General features: G+C 38.7%; 1 protein-coding gene across 1 annotated transcript in view; it reads left to right on the top strand.

Moving 5' to 3' along the window:
* The window catches only part of exoc4 (exocyst complex component 4), a 149,826-nt gene continuing 134,575 nt past the window's right edge, over nucleotides 1-15,251 (top strand). Inside the window, exons 1-7 of the mRNA XM_085376089.1 lie at nucleotides 1-87; nucleotides 886-1,075; nucleotides 2,852-3,046; nucleotides 6,940-7,133; nucleotides 10,470-10,579; nucleotides 12,282-12,382; nucleotides 12,484-12,638. Coding sequence (XP_085232215.1) covers nucleotides 8-87; nucleotides 886-1,075; nucleotides 2,852-3,046; nucleotides 6,940-7,133; nucleotides 10,470-10,579; nucleotides 12,282-12,382; nucleotides 12,484-12,638 — 1,025 coding nt within the window. The 5' untranslated portion in view covers nucleotides 1-7. The remainder of the gene's footprint in view (nucleotides 88-885; nucleotides 1,076-2,851; nucleotides 3,047-6,939; nucleotides 7,134-10,469; nucleotides 10,580-12,281; nucleotides 12,383-12,483; nucleotides 12,639-15,251) is intronic.

Here is a 15,251-nt window from a genome sequence, read left to right as displayed (position 1 = left end):
TGGAAAAATGGCAGCTGATACAGGGAGATACAGGAGTGCAGTTAGCAAAAACAAAGACCCTTCTGGTCTTCTCATCTCTGTCATTAGGTAAGACATGTTAAGTTTTTTTATATGTGCGGGTAAGACGTCAGAGACACTTGAACTGTGCTTGCATTTGCTCTCAGATATGGCTTGACAGCTACCTTTAATGCTAAGGCTACATTTTAGCTAGCTACATCCTTCCTGTTTTGCTAAATAAATGGAGAGAGTTAAACCTCACCTATTTTATTTGAGTTAGTATATGGGCAAATCTTAATAGCAGTTATTTTGTTTTTTGCTCAAGCCAAGATTACTTACGACTAAAGTTTATTCACCATTATTTGGAAAGCGACTGTTTTCTTAATAAATATTGACGAGAAATTGAGAAAAAATCGTGGCAAAGCAAGGTGCTGTTTATTGGTAGGCTGGATTTTCTATATGTCTCTTACCATAAGTTGCTAATTGTTGTGAATTGACTTCACAACACTTTCTCTGCAGGTCATAACGAAGGAAAAAACATAAACATGATAAACGAGGCACACATCGCAACACACTATTTTATTTATTCATTTTTATCCAATAGCGCCACCGTTTTGTAATACAGGAAACTGTGTTCTTTACTTTATATATAGTTTTAGTCTTGCCTAAAAAAATGTATGAAAAGCACAAACGTAATTGCATATAACAAAATCCATACTCTTACTGATATATCATTAATTTTTCTTTTTTCAACTGTAAGGTGGATTTCAAATACAATTTCCATTTTTGAATTCAGGGATGCTTTTGTCTTCTCTTAAACAACAATGCTTCCCCCAGATTCCCTTTGTGGGTTAAAATATTTCTTCCTTGCCTTTTTGTTTGATGCAGGACTCTATCCAGTAGCGATGATGTGCAGGACAGGGAGACGGAGAAGAGTCGTCTGGAGGAGGCTTTCGAGACGTGTGATCGGGATTTAGACGAGCTGATTGTTCAGCATTATGCCGAACTCACCACTGCCATCAGGACCTACCAGAGCATCACAGAGCGTATCACCAGCTCCCGCAACAAGATCAAACAGGTAAATTGGAGAGGGATGTACACACACATAGACTCGTGTTTTTTTTAGATAGACTTCAGAATGGTGGCACCAAGTTTTGTTATTAACAAAAAAATATTGTTTTCATACATTTTCCTTTATCTCTTTATTCATCAAAACTACTTCTTATGTCAGTATTATCTTTTTTTTTAAACCTTTTTTGAAGTTTCTAAGACTAATATTGCCCACTTAACAGCATCTAGCTCAAGTCAGTATTCTTACAATCAGCAGAATGATGTTAAATGCCTCAGTGCTGCTTTTTCTCAGGCGTAATCTAATGCAACCAAAATGTGTGGATATAGTCCTGTCTTTAAACTACTGAACTTTCATGGTCTACTTGTACCTGCTTAAGTTCTCTCCAGGTGCTGTAGTTTGCTCCTACAGTCCAAAGACACACATATTCAGTTAATTTATGATTCTAAAATGCCCAAAGATGTGAATATGAGCATTACTTGTCTTTTTCTCAGTGGTATGATTTTTCTGCTTAAGTTTGGGAAAAAAAATCGCCATCTGTATTAAAACATCAAAAATTGATGTCAAGCACTTTCAAGAGCATGCCAAAGCAACACGTTCCCATATAAGTCAAACCGTATATTGTTGGCCATTCAAAACTCTAGCTGTGATGGTACAGTGTGATGACAAATTTCCCAAATGATACAGATGCATTTCAACAGCTAGCAGTTCAATATTCAGGCGACAGAAATGTTACAGTAAAATGTCCAGGATAGCCCCACTTTTCAATCACAACTAGTGCATTTCTGCTACATTTCTTTGTAATGCTTAGATTAATTCCCTTGTCCACTTGAAAAGTCCTGAGGTTTCAGTGTAGTCAAGGTGTGGTCCTGGAAGTATGAGTGTGGCAACCCTCTGTAACAGCTTAATGAGCTGGTCCGTATTATTGCTGGTCCATGTCTTTCCCCACTATCATTGCTGTAGCAGTCATTGTGGGGAATCACTCTAGGGAATTAGTGTAGGTATTGTGATTGGGGAAATCACTGTACCGACAGCACAGAAACTCAGTTTCCCCGAACCTCCTGTGGGCAGTAGCTGCCAGTGTGATCAGCTAGTGGAGATTCACCGAGAGTATAATGCAGAGAAAAATAACCTGTAGATTTGTAAAAATTGACATGCACACCAAGAGGACTGTATAATAAATAAATTGAGTTCAATTGTAATTATTTTTGTTTATTATTGCACTTTATTATACCTGTGCTTTGCCATTAAAAGTGTATTTAATGAAATTTTCCTTGTATTCTAATTGCTGTATGGTCCCAGGTTAGCTGCCTAACTGCCTAATTTCAACCTAAAATCCACTGAGTTGATTAGCCACAGTTGAAAACAATTGTGTTGGTGTAAAAGGTGTTTAACTTAATTGTAAATACATTCAGCTCACTTATGTAACAAATTAAAAAATAACTACAGAGAAATAATGACTGTGTTAAGGAAGTGTCTCGCTCATTTTTCTTCTTCAAAGACGCCTACACCTAATAAAAATGTATGTCTGTTGATGAGCGTCTAAGGCAGTATTTAATTTAAACACTGTAAATGGCAGACAAATGCATTGTCTCTCTGTGCTTTCTTTCCCCTTACGCCAGCTTGTTGAAGCAGTAAGCAACCCTCCCTTAACCTGTTTATGCCAGAGATTTCTTCTTGTTAAAAGAAAGTTTTGTTTTTCCATCCCCACTGTCATCAAATGCCTACTTATATGGAGTTTTAGAATATGGCTTGTGTCACTGGACATCTCAATCTGTCCTACAGGTCAAGGAGAACCTCCTGTCTTGTAAGATGCTGCTTCACTGTAAAAGAGACGAGTTGAGGAAGCTGTGGATAGAAGGCATCGAGCACAAGCATGTTCTTCAGTTGCTGGATGAGATCGAAAGCATCAAGCAGGTCCCTCAACGCCTGGAAACTTACATGGCAAGCAAGCACTACCTTCATGCCACAGACATGCTGGTGAGTAGAGTGATGGCTGAAGATGGGATTCGTAGAAGTGTAATCTTGTGCCTTAATATGTGTGAGATATACAGTGTTTAAAAATGGAAAACCCAGAAAGATTGGTGGGAAATATGTCCTTTTTTTAAAACATGTTTGATCTTGCTTGTTTTTTTTTTATGGATGGAAAAACGGAGAAATGGAAAAGGGAAGAGATTTTTGTCTTGTTTCTATCGACATATCAAGCAGGGACCCATGGTGTGCACAGTATGCACACATAAACACCAGTATTTATGAAGTGCTGCTGCTGAAGATTGATTTCCTGGCACCTCTCATCTCTTAAAAGAACCTCTTTCTAGCCTTGAACAGTCCAGTGGGTGCAACCCACATCAGTTAGGGCGCTGCAGGTGTGTATGTTTGCGTGTACGCATGTCTTTTGATGTATGTTTTGCAGTATGCGCAGCAGGGGAGCTGAAAGATGGCATTGAGGACTAAACGACCAAGCTCTGTGATCTCTCTGTTTCTTACCTTTCTTTCCTTTTTCTCTCTGCCTTCCTCTGTCACCCCCGCACGCCTGCCTCCAGACTTTGGTAATAATTAGTTTGCTAGAATGGGGTTATCTGAGGAGGAGGAAAAAAGAAGAATGATGGTGCACCCATAGGACCATGAAAAATCCTCTTTGTGGGGGTGGAAAGAAGTGGAACTTCATTCAGCCTGTGCTCAGTCAGTACAGCATGTTTCAAAAAGGTTGTGGAAAGTTCACAGTCAGTTGGATGCTTTGCCTCTGTCTCTTCTCTTGTCAAATGTGCTCTACTTGATCAGGATGATGGCATTTTATTTACTTTTACATATCAAAATGGTGTTGGATGTACTCTTACCTTTGGCTCGGTTGACATATTTATGCAGTTCAGGGATGAATTATGTATGAACAGCCCACTTTAAGTAAACGAGACTCTGGCCAAGGACATTACTAATGTTTATAAAATGAATTACCTTGAAATAACCTATTTGAATGATTCCACCAAACTTTAAATTAATTTTACATGATTTATTATTGACATGATGAAATAAATGCACCGTGTAAGCTAAAATGAAATTATGTTTTTAGATACTGGACACCTAGATGTCAAACAGCAATCTCAGCACAAGGTGATAGGCCGGCAGACAGCTTATATTTAAGATCAATAGACAATGAGCAAGTCTTACATAAGAACTATCCTGTTATTTCTAACCATCTGACAATCATCTAACTCTTGTCTGTGAATATAATGTTTATCAGTGCTCAACTGTTAAAAAATATTGGTCAAAAAGTTCATGGAGTAGTGATTGAAAACTCAAACCTGAGATAGATTTGGGCATCAAGTTCAACTTTGTGGATTTTTGGTGTGGAGTTATATAGATTTGCACAACTTCTCAGCGGAAGGCTCGCAAACATGGCTCTGCTGATGCTCAATGGATCCCGTCCAGTGTTTTAAAATGGTGTTCCTTCAACTTAATTTTTATTTTTTAGAAGAAGAGAAACTCAAAGGAAAGCAATTCTGTCAACTAAGGAAGCTGTTAAGTGAAGATTGTGTGCAATTCTTTTAGCCATACTCACAAACTGTAGCATGCACTGCAAGTCATGTCTTTAACCCCAGATGTTCTACCTCAGATGCCTGAGGTCCACAACCACTTGAGTGTTGAAAACATGAGCAAGCATGACCCTGGTCATAGATCTGATCTCTGATCTGATCGCTTTTGTACTTAGAAACTACCGTACGTACTCTTGAGATAAAAATTTCTGAAAACTCCTGGGTGGTAGCCAGAAACACATCCCTCTTCCCGAGTAAACTTTTTGAAATTTAGGTGTGGACAGCCAGAGAAGATGGTCTCAAAGGGGGAATAAAAAAGTTTAAATCAGTGTACACTAATTGTTGTGTATTGATCACACCTTGTACTGCACCAGGAGTAGAGTCTGTAGGAATTAACTTAATCTTACCTTATTTTTACCCTCTTTAAAAGGGTGCTCATAATTATACTAATGTGACTCCATCTTTCGCTTAAGTCTCTTCCACATGTCTGAGCCCCTCCCAGGATGTGAAGAGGAGATGCAAGCAAAGTATTGGAGCCTATCTAATGTATTTGATATAAAAAATATTTTGATGAATTATGCACGATATATTAAAAAAAAATAAATAGGGGAATTGTCAATTGACTCAAATGCATTGAAATGTAGGGTGTTACCTTGAATATCAGCCTTTTTGAGGCTATATATTTGCTGTTTATGAGATAAGTGGATATGAAGTCACGGTCCTTTAGATTTCTACCATCTTCTCCTCATCTTGATATCACCCCTTTTGTAGCCTACATTAGTGGGATTATATTTGTTTTTGTTAAAGTAATTACTTGTGCATAAAAAAAGCAGAATTATGGTATTTAAATGAGACTCCCTCCCCACAAATATTACAGTTTGTGGTTGTCAAAGTGCCTTCACAGGATATATACATCTGTATACATCTGAGTTTTGTTGTTACTTCTCCAGATGCCTCCTCACGTCTTGTCTTGTTGTGGTACTTGGAAGATCCTGTGTGATGGTGGAGGGGAGATGATTTTTAGGGGATAATTTCTCTGTCTCTCTCACTATTCTACCATAGCTTATTCTCTTCAACATTGTGTGTGCCTGGGTTTTGTTTGAGGCTTATCTCTAAGGGTTGACAATTAGAATTCAGACTATGCTCTGTGTGTACTATTGAATGGCAGCCTTAGATCCCATGGGGTTGGTTAAAAACCAGACTGACTTTGGTTGTAGAAATCCTCTCCTCTCCTCTCCTCTCCTCTCCTCTCCTCTCCTCTGGCTTCTTAGCAAATTCACAAGAGGCTTCATATTCTTCATTATGGTGACAGGCCTAGCCCCCTAATGTAATGATGTTAACCAGGCTTCCTCTGTCATCCCAGCCCAATGATAATGAGATCCCCACCACCGCTACCCCTATCCCCACCCCTGACTCTCACACAAACACATAAACGTTAAATGATTTACAGTCATACAATTACATACACAGATAATCAGACATTATATTAAGCCAAAGCAGGCTGATCACGCAGTGCATTATCTCATCTTCTCACTAATGTGGCTCTCATTTGCATCAACACATACTTGACCCATGCTCCCTGCCCTGTAGTCTGCTCAGCTCTCCCCATTCCATTCCCTTCTATCCTGCCCTGGCCAATCAAATATTATCGGCAGTGAATTTGGTTGTTGGTTTGCTGCCCCTGAAATGCACTCAGATATGCACATAAAATAGGTTAACACACATGTAGACCAGCATATTTAATCATGAAAACATAACTGTTGTTCATGAACTATGAGAGCAGGTTGGAAAAAACATGACATTTGCTAAATATAGGTCATGAATCAGGAGCACATGGTGATACTTTATTTACTAATTTATTTATATTTTGGAGGATACAAAAAAAATCATCCTCAATTAAATATATAAATGAAAAGAAATGATTACACTTATTCACCAGCTTCACTATTGCTTCCTCCTTCCGAGGAAGTTTCTCTGAGATTAAGTGTCATTTATTTTAAAGACTTCCTAACCTGACAGGACAATTGGACTGCTATTACAATGATGTTGCCCTCTCAGCAAATCTGGGCAGATGCTTCTTACCAAGGAGCGATGGCCACATTCATTCAATTTCCCAGTAAAAATTTCTGTTGGCAATTTGCCTATAATTTGAGTGTGTAGTTTTGTAGAAACATGAGGGGATACTTAATATAGCTTAGATGCTTCTGTCATTTCTTTCCTGCCCCCACTTTTGACTTGTCTTTTCTGCCACCTTCTTTCAAGTACAAAACATTGATACCAGACACAGCTATCTTTTGGTAGAGGTTGTCTGACTGGTTCTTGGCTGTAATCTGTTATATGTAGGTGACAGCTGTGGAGTCCTTAGAAGGCCCCTTGTTGCAAGTAGAGGGCCTTGGAGACCTGCGCCTGGAGCTCCACACCAAGAAGCTCAACATACACTTGGTGCTCATTGATGAGCTGCACCGCCATCTGTACATCAAGTCCACAAGTCGCCTGGGGCACAAAAACAGGGACAAAAATGCTGCTAGGCTTCCAGGGTAAGGGCCATGTTCTGTTTGAACAGAAATTGGACTGTTTTATTATTGTTAATTCATGAGTGCAAGGCCTTACATTTAGTACAGTTGCTTGACTTGTGGTCAAAAATGTCAGTTTTCATTTCATTTACATGATAAACATTGGTGTTCATATACTTGCTCCAATATAGCTGCCCATGCAGAAGAATGTTACACATATCATTACAGTGTTAGAATGAAACGCTGGAAAATGTCCAAGGCACCAAAAGCCTTTATTACTCGCCTGTTAAGTAGTCAACAGAAATGTAGCCTTTACAGTGTGTTTTTCTAAACTTTTCAAAGTTGAAATCATACTGATGTGCCTTCATTATAAGTTATCCCATTGCTGCTACAACCAAGAACAACTTGCCAATTATTTACTGCATGGAAACCAAGACCATTACAGACAAAAAAACAATTAGACCTCCCTCATATAACTTGTTGCTCTGCTTCATTGTTTGTACAGTGTGCTGGGAAGATCCAAAAGAATGAGAAGCATTGCAAATGTTTATTGTTGGAGCCAAACAGCAGTAATTTACTCGTAACTAATTAGGTGTTCTGCAGTCATTATGGGTACCTCTGTAAGGACATCCTATATATATATATATATTAGGGGTGCAACGATATTCGTATCGATATTGAACCGTTCGATACAGTGCTTTCGGTTCGGTACGCATATGTATCGAACAATACAATTTTTTTCAATTTTTTTTTTTTTCAATTTTTTTTTTTTTTTTTTTTTGTGTCCCGTTTGGATCTATAGCCATCAGAATTGTTGTCTTGAGGTCAAGAAAGATGCCAAGAGGATTTATTTTAAGTGGATCATCATATTGGTCCATTTGATTGACCTTTATTATAATTATGAATTTATTTTATTTTCAGTTGCAAACGGGACAGACATAACTGTGGGATAGGACAGGGGGAAAGAATGAAAGAAAGAGGGGGAGAGAAAGAAAGAAAACCAAAGGGGAGAAAAAAAAAAGAACAATACAAAATTTGTAATTTATTTTATCAACTTTCCTTCTGACGATGCTGTCTGTGTTGAGCGCTCAGTGAATCTGCATTTGACTACTCCGCCTAGGCTCGAGAGTGCAGCCTAGGCGGAGTAGTCGAACGCAGATTCACTGAGCACTCAACACAGACAGGATGGTCAGAAGGAAGAGCGCAGGGCAAGCTAGCGAGACAGAAGTGGACCTCCCCACCCTCATTCAGATCTGGCGTTTGGAATTATTTTGGTTTTCATGTGACGTATGACCCTGAAGGTAAGCGAGTCATGGACTAAAGTAAAACAGTATGTTGGATGTGCCATGCAATGCTCAATTACATGGGTGGGAGCTAGTGTGTTAGCGCAGTTAGCTCGTTAACATGTTGGCCGTCTAGCCCCTCTGTATAGGGTAGCTCGTTAACGGAGATTTGCCGTGTTGTGGCGTTAAGGTTATTTCAACGAGATTAACCTGAAAGCACTAGTGGGAACACAACGAATATGACTGCACATTTACACCGACATCATCCTAGTGCAAAGACAAAAACAACAAGCATGCATGCTACAAACTTTAGCCGAGTCATTTAGACAGCTGTTAGCACAGGATTCTCCTTATGGAGACCTGATATGTTTAATATGCTGCTGAGAATATAGCCCAGAAGAAGCGGATAGTATAGCTTTTATTTTGGAAAGAGCCATTTCTCTGTAATAAACTCTCTTTTCCAAAGATGAGTGATTCCTCAATCAGATACAGGGCTCGCAATATCGCTAGCCCGACGTCCCGGGGCTATCTCTCCCCTGCCTGTCGGGCTATTGTAGGAAGGAAAAATATATGTCAATGCTTTTGCATTCTTTCAGAAATGTAGCTGGGTAATTATGTCATTGGCATCGGTGAGCCACTGTCAATATGTGACATATTGAAATCGTGTTTGAATTTGCGCTTGTTTTTTTGCTTTCACTTTGCAATCGCGCGAACTGTGTATAGAGAGCGACAGCACTGATCTGTGAGTGATGATAATTTGTGCACCAATTCCTCTGACATGGTCTTATTAATTGTTAGCTTACTATGCAAACATGACAAGTGAAATCTCCCGCAGCTTAAACATGTGAGAGGTTGATCGCGCAGAGAATCGCTGAGCTTATGTGAGTGCGGCAGGATATATATTTCACTACGATGACCTGGATGATTGAGAACCTTCACAGACAGATATATATTTTAGTTCTGCTGAGCCAAATAAGACAGGTCAGGGTGAAGAAGTGACAGCCAAAGAAAAGCTTACCACAAAACGGAGAAGTTATGACAAATCAGACTATAAGGCAAAAAGAAAGTGCAGCTTTATGGTTTCATGGACAAAAGAATTTCTGTGGCTGCAATATGACGAGCTAAAAAACAACACGCACAAGGGTTTTTTTTTTGTATCGAAAAAATATCGAACCGTGACACCAAAGTATCGAACCGAACCGAACCGTGAATTTTGTGTATCGTTGCACCCCTAATATATATATATATATATATATCTCTCTCTCTCCCTGGAAACCAAACATATATATATATATATATATATATATATATATATATATATATATATATATATATATATATATATATATATATATATATATGTATATATATATGTATATATATATGTGTGTGTGTGTATATGTTTGGTTTCCAGGGAACAAACCAAGTTTTAAACCTGGGAAACAATGTCCATTGCCAATTACTGAAAGTATCACAACATATACAGTTTCTCTTTGAACACCACTGATCACATGAATGAGATGGTAGGTTTTGCAGCAGCAAGGAGAATAATTTAAGTTCTTCCTTTTGTGACAGCTTATTAGGTATAATGCAAAACAATGGCTTTGAAAACACGGTTGATGCTGTGGCGTTCAATGGTAGGGATTCTGTGTGTGTGTGAGGTGCAATAATTATGGTGGCAGTGGGTTGGTGTGGTACAGTGATTTATTACTGAGGGTCAGCAAGTGACAGGTCCTGGCCTTCCTGTATTAGGTCGCCTCTAACAACAAGCCAGCCTCCATACACCCCACCCACTTAGCAGGCAGACTGTGTTTATACTGTTCGACTTAAAGGACCTGGATTGCTTCCACCTCCGGTTTAAGGCTTGATAAATGACTCATTGGGAAGCAGCACCAATCCCACCCAGAGATGCAAGGCTTTTGGTTTTAGTAGTAGATTGTTTTCATTAGGGAAGAGGAGGTTTAGCATTTGTATTTCTCTTTGCACGTACTAAACTTTTTGTATCTTTGTCACATATTTATGCGAGACCCATTTAATGCCTGGATTTGGTTTTTGGTGTTTTATTTCCTCTTCACAGCTCCATGGCCAAAGATGCATCTCCAATACCTGTGTTAGATGTCGGCAGCCTGTCTACCCCACGCAAGCTTTTGGATTCATCTCAGTTTAGCACACCTGGATCCAGCAGTGGTATGATCTTAAGATCATAATAAGGAAGGGAAGAAGAGGCAGTAACGGAAAAAAAATAAAGGGTGTTGGCTGAAAAGATATATTGAAAACAAAGTCGTAGGTAGAACACGGTTTCATGAAAAACCATAAATCATATGCTTTCCCTCGATTAAAACTGAACACATTAGAAAAACCAGAGAAAGGAAGACATCAACTGGCAGTTTTATTGGTTTCATCCAAAAACATTGCGTGTGAATTTTATCCTGCTATGCTATTTTCACTATGCTGATATTCTTAGTGATAATGAAGTCATTAGTGTTGCACTGAATTACATCCATTTGCATGTCATTATGGATACGTACACACTGAATGCACACAGAAACCACTGATCCATACTTTGATACAAAAGACTAAACATGTCACAAATGTCTTGTTGCAGAGATACACGGCTCACACCCACATTTCTTCAGCTATGATCACAACATATATCTCTCTCGCTAACATTATAATCATCTTGCCCCCCCTACCTGTACCATTAGTCACCCAGTATGTGTGCCTTCACAGCAGGGAGCAGCATTTATTACCCTCAAACTGCTAACCAGCGCCGTAACAGAGACTGATAATGTAGACTGTATTCAGAAATGTATGAATCCTCTCTTGGTTGTAGGGGCGTACAGTCAGAGCCACATTCCTTCCAGGCAGAGCACAGAGGAACGCAAACAAGAAGATAATGAAAAAAGTTAATCCAGCAATAACTTGGTGTTCCCTTGGTGTTTCTGAGTTTTTATATTAAGCCTGGCACTTTTTTTTTCTCTCCAACACCCACTCTTGGCATTCTGAGTTAGCAACTCATCGTGTTGTTTTTAACATTTCTGTGCCATTCAGCAGTTGTTTTATAAAGTGGTTCTTTCAGTCATTCTCAGTCTTTGTCTCTTCCTCTTCTTTTGCGTGTTTAGCATTTCCTAGGTAGCCATCTACCATTTAAATCATGTCATTTACTCCACCTACTGTTATTTACTCTGCCCAGCTCATCAGCATGCATGTGTATGTCATGACCTCAAAAAACATAAATACGCAAATGTACAAATTACCACTAATACATTTTAAATATCTGCTCAAGTCTCCCACGCTGTAGGCCTCTAAGTAATAGCTAAACCACAGTTTTCTCAATATTATGCAAAGAGAACACTGGCAATTAGCTGCCAGCAGGCAGTAAGTGCCTATATACCGTCATGTTAACAACTGTGGTCACGACACAGCAACGGGCTTCCATCAATGCCCTAGCTTGCCATTTTGTCTAATAGCATTAGAGCACCTCATTTGTAGATGATAATTGTCATAATTATTACACAAACTACAGTTGCAATGGCTGAAAAGAGGAAATACACCCAAAGTCCATTAACTTGCCATAAACATTAACTCTCTTAACGTGCTTTGATGGGGAATTGGGAGGCCCCATCTAATGGAAATTAGAGCATCACTCGATACCGCCTTTCTCAATTTGTCTACTAAGTCAGATGAAAGGGGGATTAGGGTGGGGTTAGGTGCAGTTGTGTGTTCTTAAAAGATAACGAAGTGGTGTAAAACTGAATTTATTTGTTGTTCTTGATTATTTTTGTACATTTATCTATCACTGAAATAATTGGATCTTTTGTGCTTGTACAAATATAATAATGTACACCATATGGTAACAAGTGTGTCTGTATGGGTATACCTCTTATAGTGCATGAACTGCAGCAAGATATTCGGGACTTAAACCAGTCAGACCTTACTGAGGGGGACCCAGAGGAGAACAGTGCTGAGTTCATGGGCATCCTTATCAGGGTACATTCATGTGCACACGCATGCTATTAATTGTAAACTTAATGTTTTGTTCTGTCATTTGGTTGAAGTAAAAATATTGGCATATTGTTCATTTTCTTTAGGCTCTGGCCAAGTTGAAGAAGCTTCCAGAGACCATTAAAGCCATAATGGAACGGCTGGAACCTGAGCTGAAACAGATTGTCAAGAGGTCTACCACTCAGATAGCAGACCATGCTTACCAAAGGGGAGAAAACCTGGCCCAGGAGAGCCAGCCAAGGTAAAGTAATGGCGTAATGCACTGCTGAAGAATAACTGACGAAAGAGATTTGCTACAGATCAGAAAATATGAAGCTGAAGGTTAATATTAATCCCTTAAACTGCACAAAAATTGCACAATACATTTTCAAGCATTTAAAAAAAGGCATACTTAGCACATACAATAGAAATTAAAAGTCATATATGGAAATTAAAATGTAATGATTAAAAAAAACAATTTTTCAGATGATTTAATAAACTCTATTTTCAGAAAATTCGAATTTTCTGGCAGTTGGATCATATTTCAGACTTTAAAGGGTTAAATAGCAAATGTGGAGGGGAAGGGAGTTTCAGACAGTAGATGGGCATAAAAGGGGAACTATAACCTGTTATGTGGAAAGATGAAAGCAGTCCTTTTGAAATGATAATGTTTGCCTGATAGGGATGGTAAGTAGCATTAGAACTATATGCCAAAATGGTCAGTGTAAATAACAATGTGCAGCTACTGTTGTTTACCTTAAAAAGACTAACAAAGCTCCCACTTGCATTCCCATCATTTATCCCATTGTTTATTCTTCTGTAGTCATAATATTTTTCTAGCCTCAATTTTTAAGGTGTTGAATAAAATGTGGCCTCCCTCCCTAATGATTGGTAAAAGCTATTCCTGTTGATGCGGTAGCTTCAGGGTTTTGTAGCTTGTCTGTTTTTTGTAATGTTACCATTCTCAGAGTTTTGGGAAGCACCCAACATTATATTAATTATACTAATATTCACTGTATTATAGTCAGCATTCACTTTTGTTATTGCATAGAGTGGATCCTTAAGTTATACTTAGAGCTGACAGTAAAGGCAACAGTCAGTGTGTTTAGAATGCAGTCCCATAGTGTTCATAGTCAGACAGTCAACCAGGTGTGAAACATAGTAGCGGCTAGGACTGCAGACACACCTGCTTTAGACCATGAAAACAGATACTCTGCTGCTTTAAACGTAGACAAGTCATGGCTAAACACACCCATACACACACAAACAATTTCACACCTGCCGTAGAGGGCTGCTACATTTTAAAAGCAGTCACGTCAGCTCCTGCAGACATACACATACAGTGAGCAGACTTGAGAAGCACAGGTCTCAGTCCACTGATCCTGAACCATTTAAGAGGAACGTCTTGTTTTCTGTCAGGGATGTTCTCTCCAGCCTTGTCTGCCTTACTACTTCTGTTGCCTACTGAATCTTGTCTGACCTCAGTGTAATAGGCTACCATGTAGCTTGTTTCCAGTTCTGCTGCTTGCTGATTGTTTTAAGTTGCCTTCATGAGTATACGTGTGTGAGCATTTAACACTTTGAGGTTGTGTGTGTGTGTTTGTATTTGGATGCGTACACACCTAGTTTTCCCTATGCTCACTTCAATTTAAAGTCAATGCTTGTTGCTATGGAAACTCCAACCAATGTACCAATTGTAGAGAACAATGGTCTTGAATATTGCACACTATATTTTATAGTACAGCAGACTAGCAGGCAACACTTGAGAGCTTAATAGCATAAACAGCAGTGTGTGGCTTGCTCTTGGAGGTTTATGTTCTCATTCACATCCTCACTGAAAGTTTATTTTCCTTTACAACTCCTGCATCTAGATAATCTTCATATAGCTTCCGTCTTCATGCACCAAAGTCATGACCCTAATCCAATGATATTTCTTAAGGTTTTAGTGATTCTTGAGCTTCTGGGCTAACTGCAATACTTATGTTTAAAATTACAGCTAGTTAATAGCTAGTGCATGTGTTCGTGGATTGGAGGACGTATGATCTCTGGCTGCTGGTGTATTGTTTGCTGTTATAACCCCAACCAACCAACAACAACCAACCAAACAAACAAACAAACAAAACAAAACAACAAAAAGAATCAAAAACTTCTATTTTTCAAGTCTTTGTTTCAGTGTCTCAAATAACAGTAATAATACAAATTTCTCTTACTGGATGAGAGATAAAAAGACTGCAGGATTTACTGGGCATAACAAATAAACATCAGCTTCTTCCATCATTATTTGCTGATGGGATGATAGTGGTAAATAAGGTGAATACTGATACTGATATTACATAGTAGATTCTAAATGAAATCTGAATAAACAATTAAGAAAACTGATTTAAAGTGAGGATGTTTTTTCCAATAAAACACAGAATATTAATAACAGTATTTTCAATTCAAACTAAGAAAACAAACAAAACAAAGCAAAACAGGAAAACCACAGTGAACATAGGATGGACCTTTTTTTGGACTCATTTTTCCCATTTAGTGGTCCTTGCCATCATCTAGAGGAAGACTGATTCCACGTGAATCAACTTTTGCTCTGTGTGTCCATTTGTCTATGACAGCAGGATGACTGAGATAACCTGGTACATTTAATATCTCAAGAGGAGCCTTTTGACACTCTTTAGACCTCTAACAATAATTAAATTATCTGTGACTTAGCACCAACCTGATGGTAATCTAATTTAGATACTATTGTTGTCCTTCCAATATGAAACACATGCAGTCCTGGGGACTTTACGTCTTTGTGTGCTCCCTGCCATTTCTCCTGGTTCTTCATCAGCCGTGTGTGTCAACTTCGATCGGGAGAGGAAATGAGAAGTGTGGTCTC

This window comes from Diplotaxodon limnothrissa, linkage group LG17 (genome assembly GCF_057381915.1).
Source record: "Diplotaxodon limnothrissa isolate DT_005_m linkage group LG17, D_limnothrissa_male_GT1.1, whole genome shotgun sequence".
NCBI classification, from domain to species: Eukaryota; Metazoa; Chordata; class Actinopteri; order Cichliformes; family Cichlidae; genus Diplotaxodon; species Diplotaxodon limnothrissa.
This window is presented reverse-complemented; position numbering and strand designations above follow the sequence as displayed.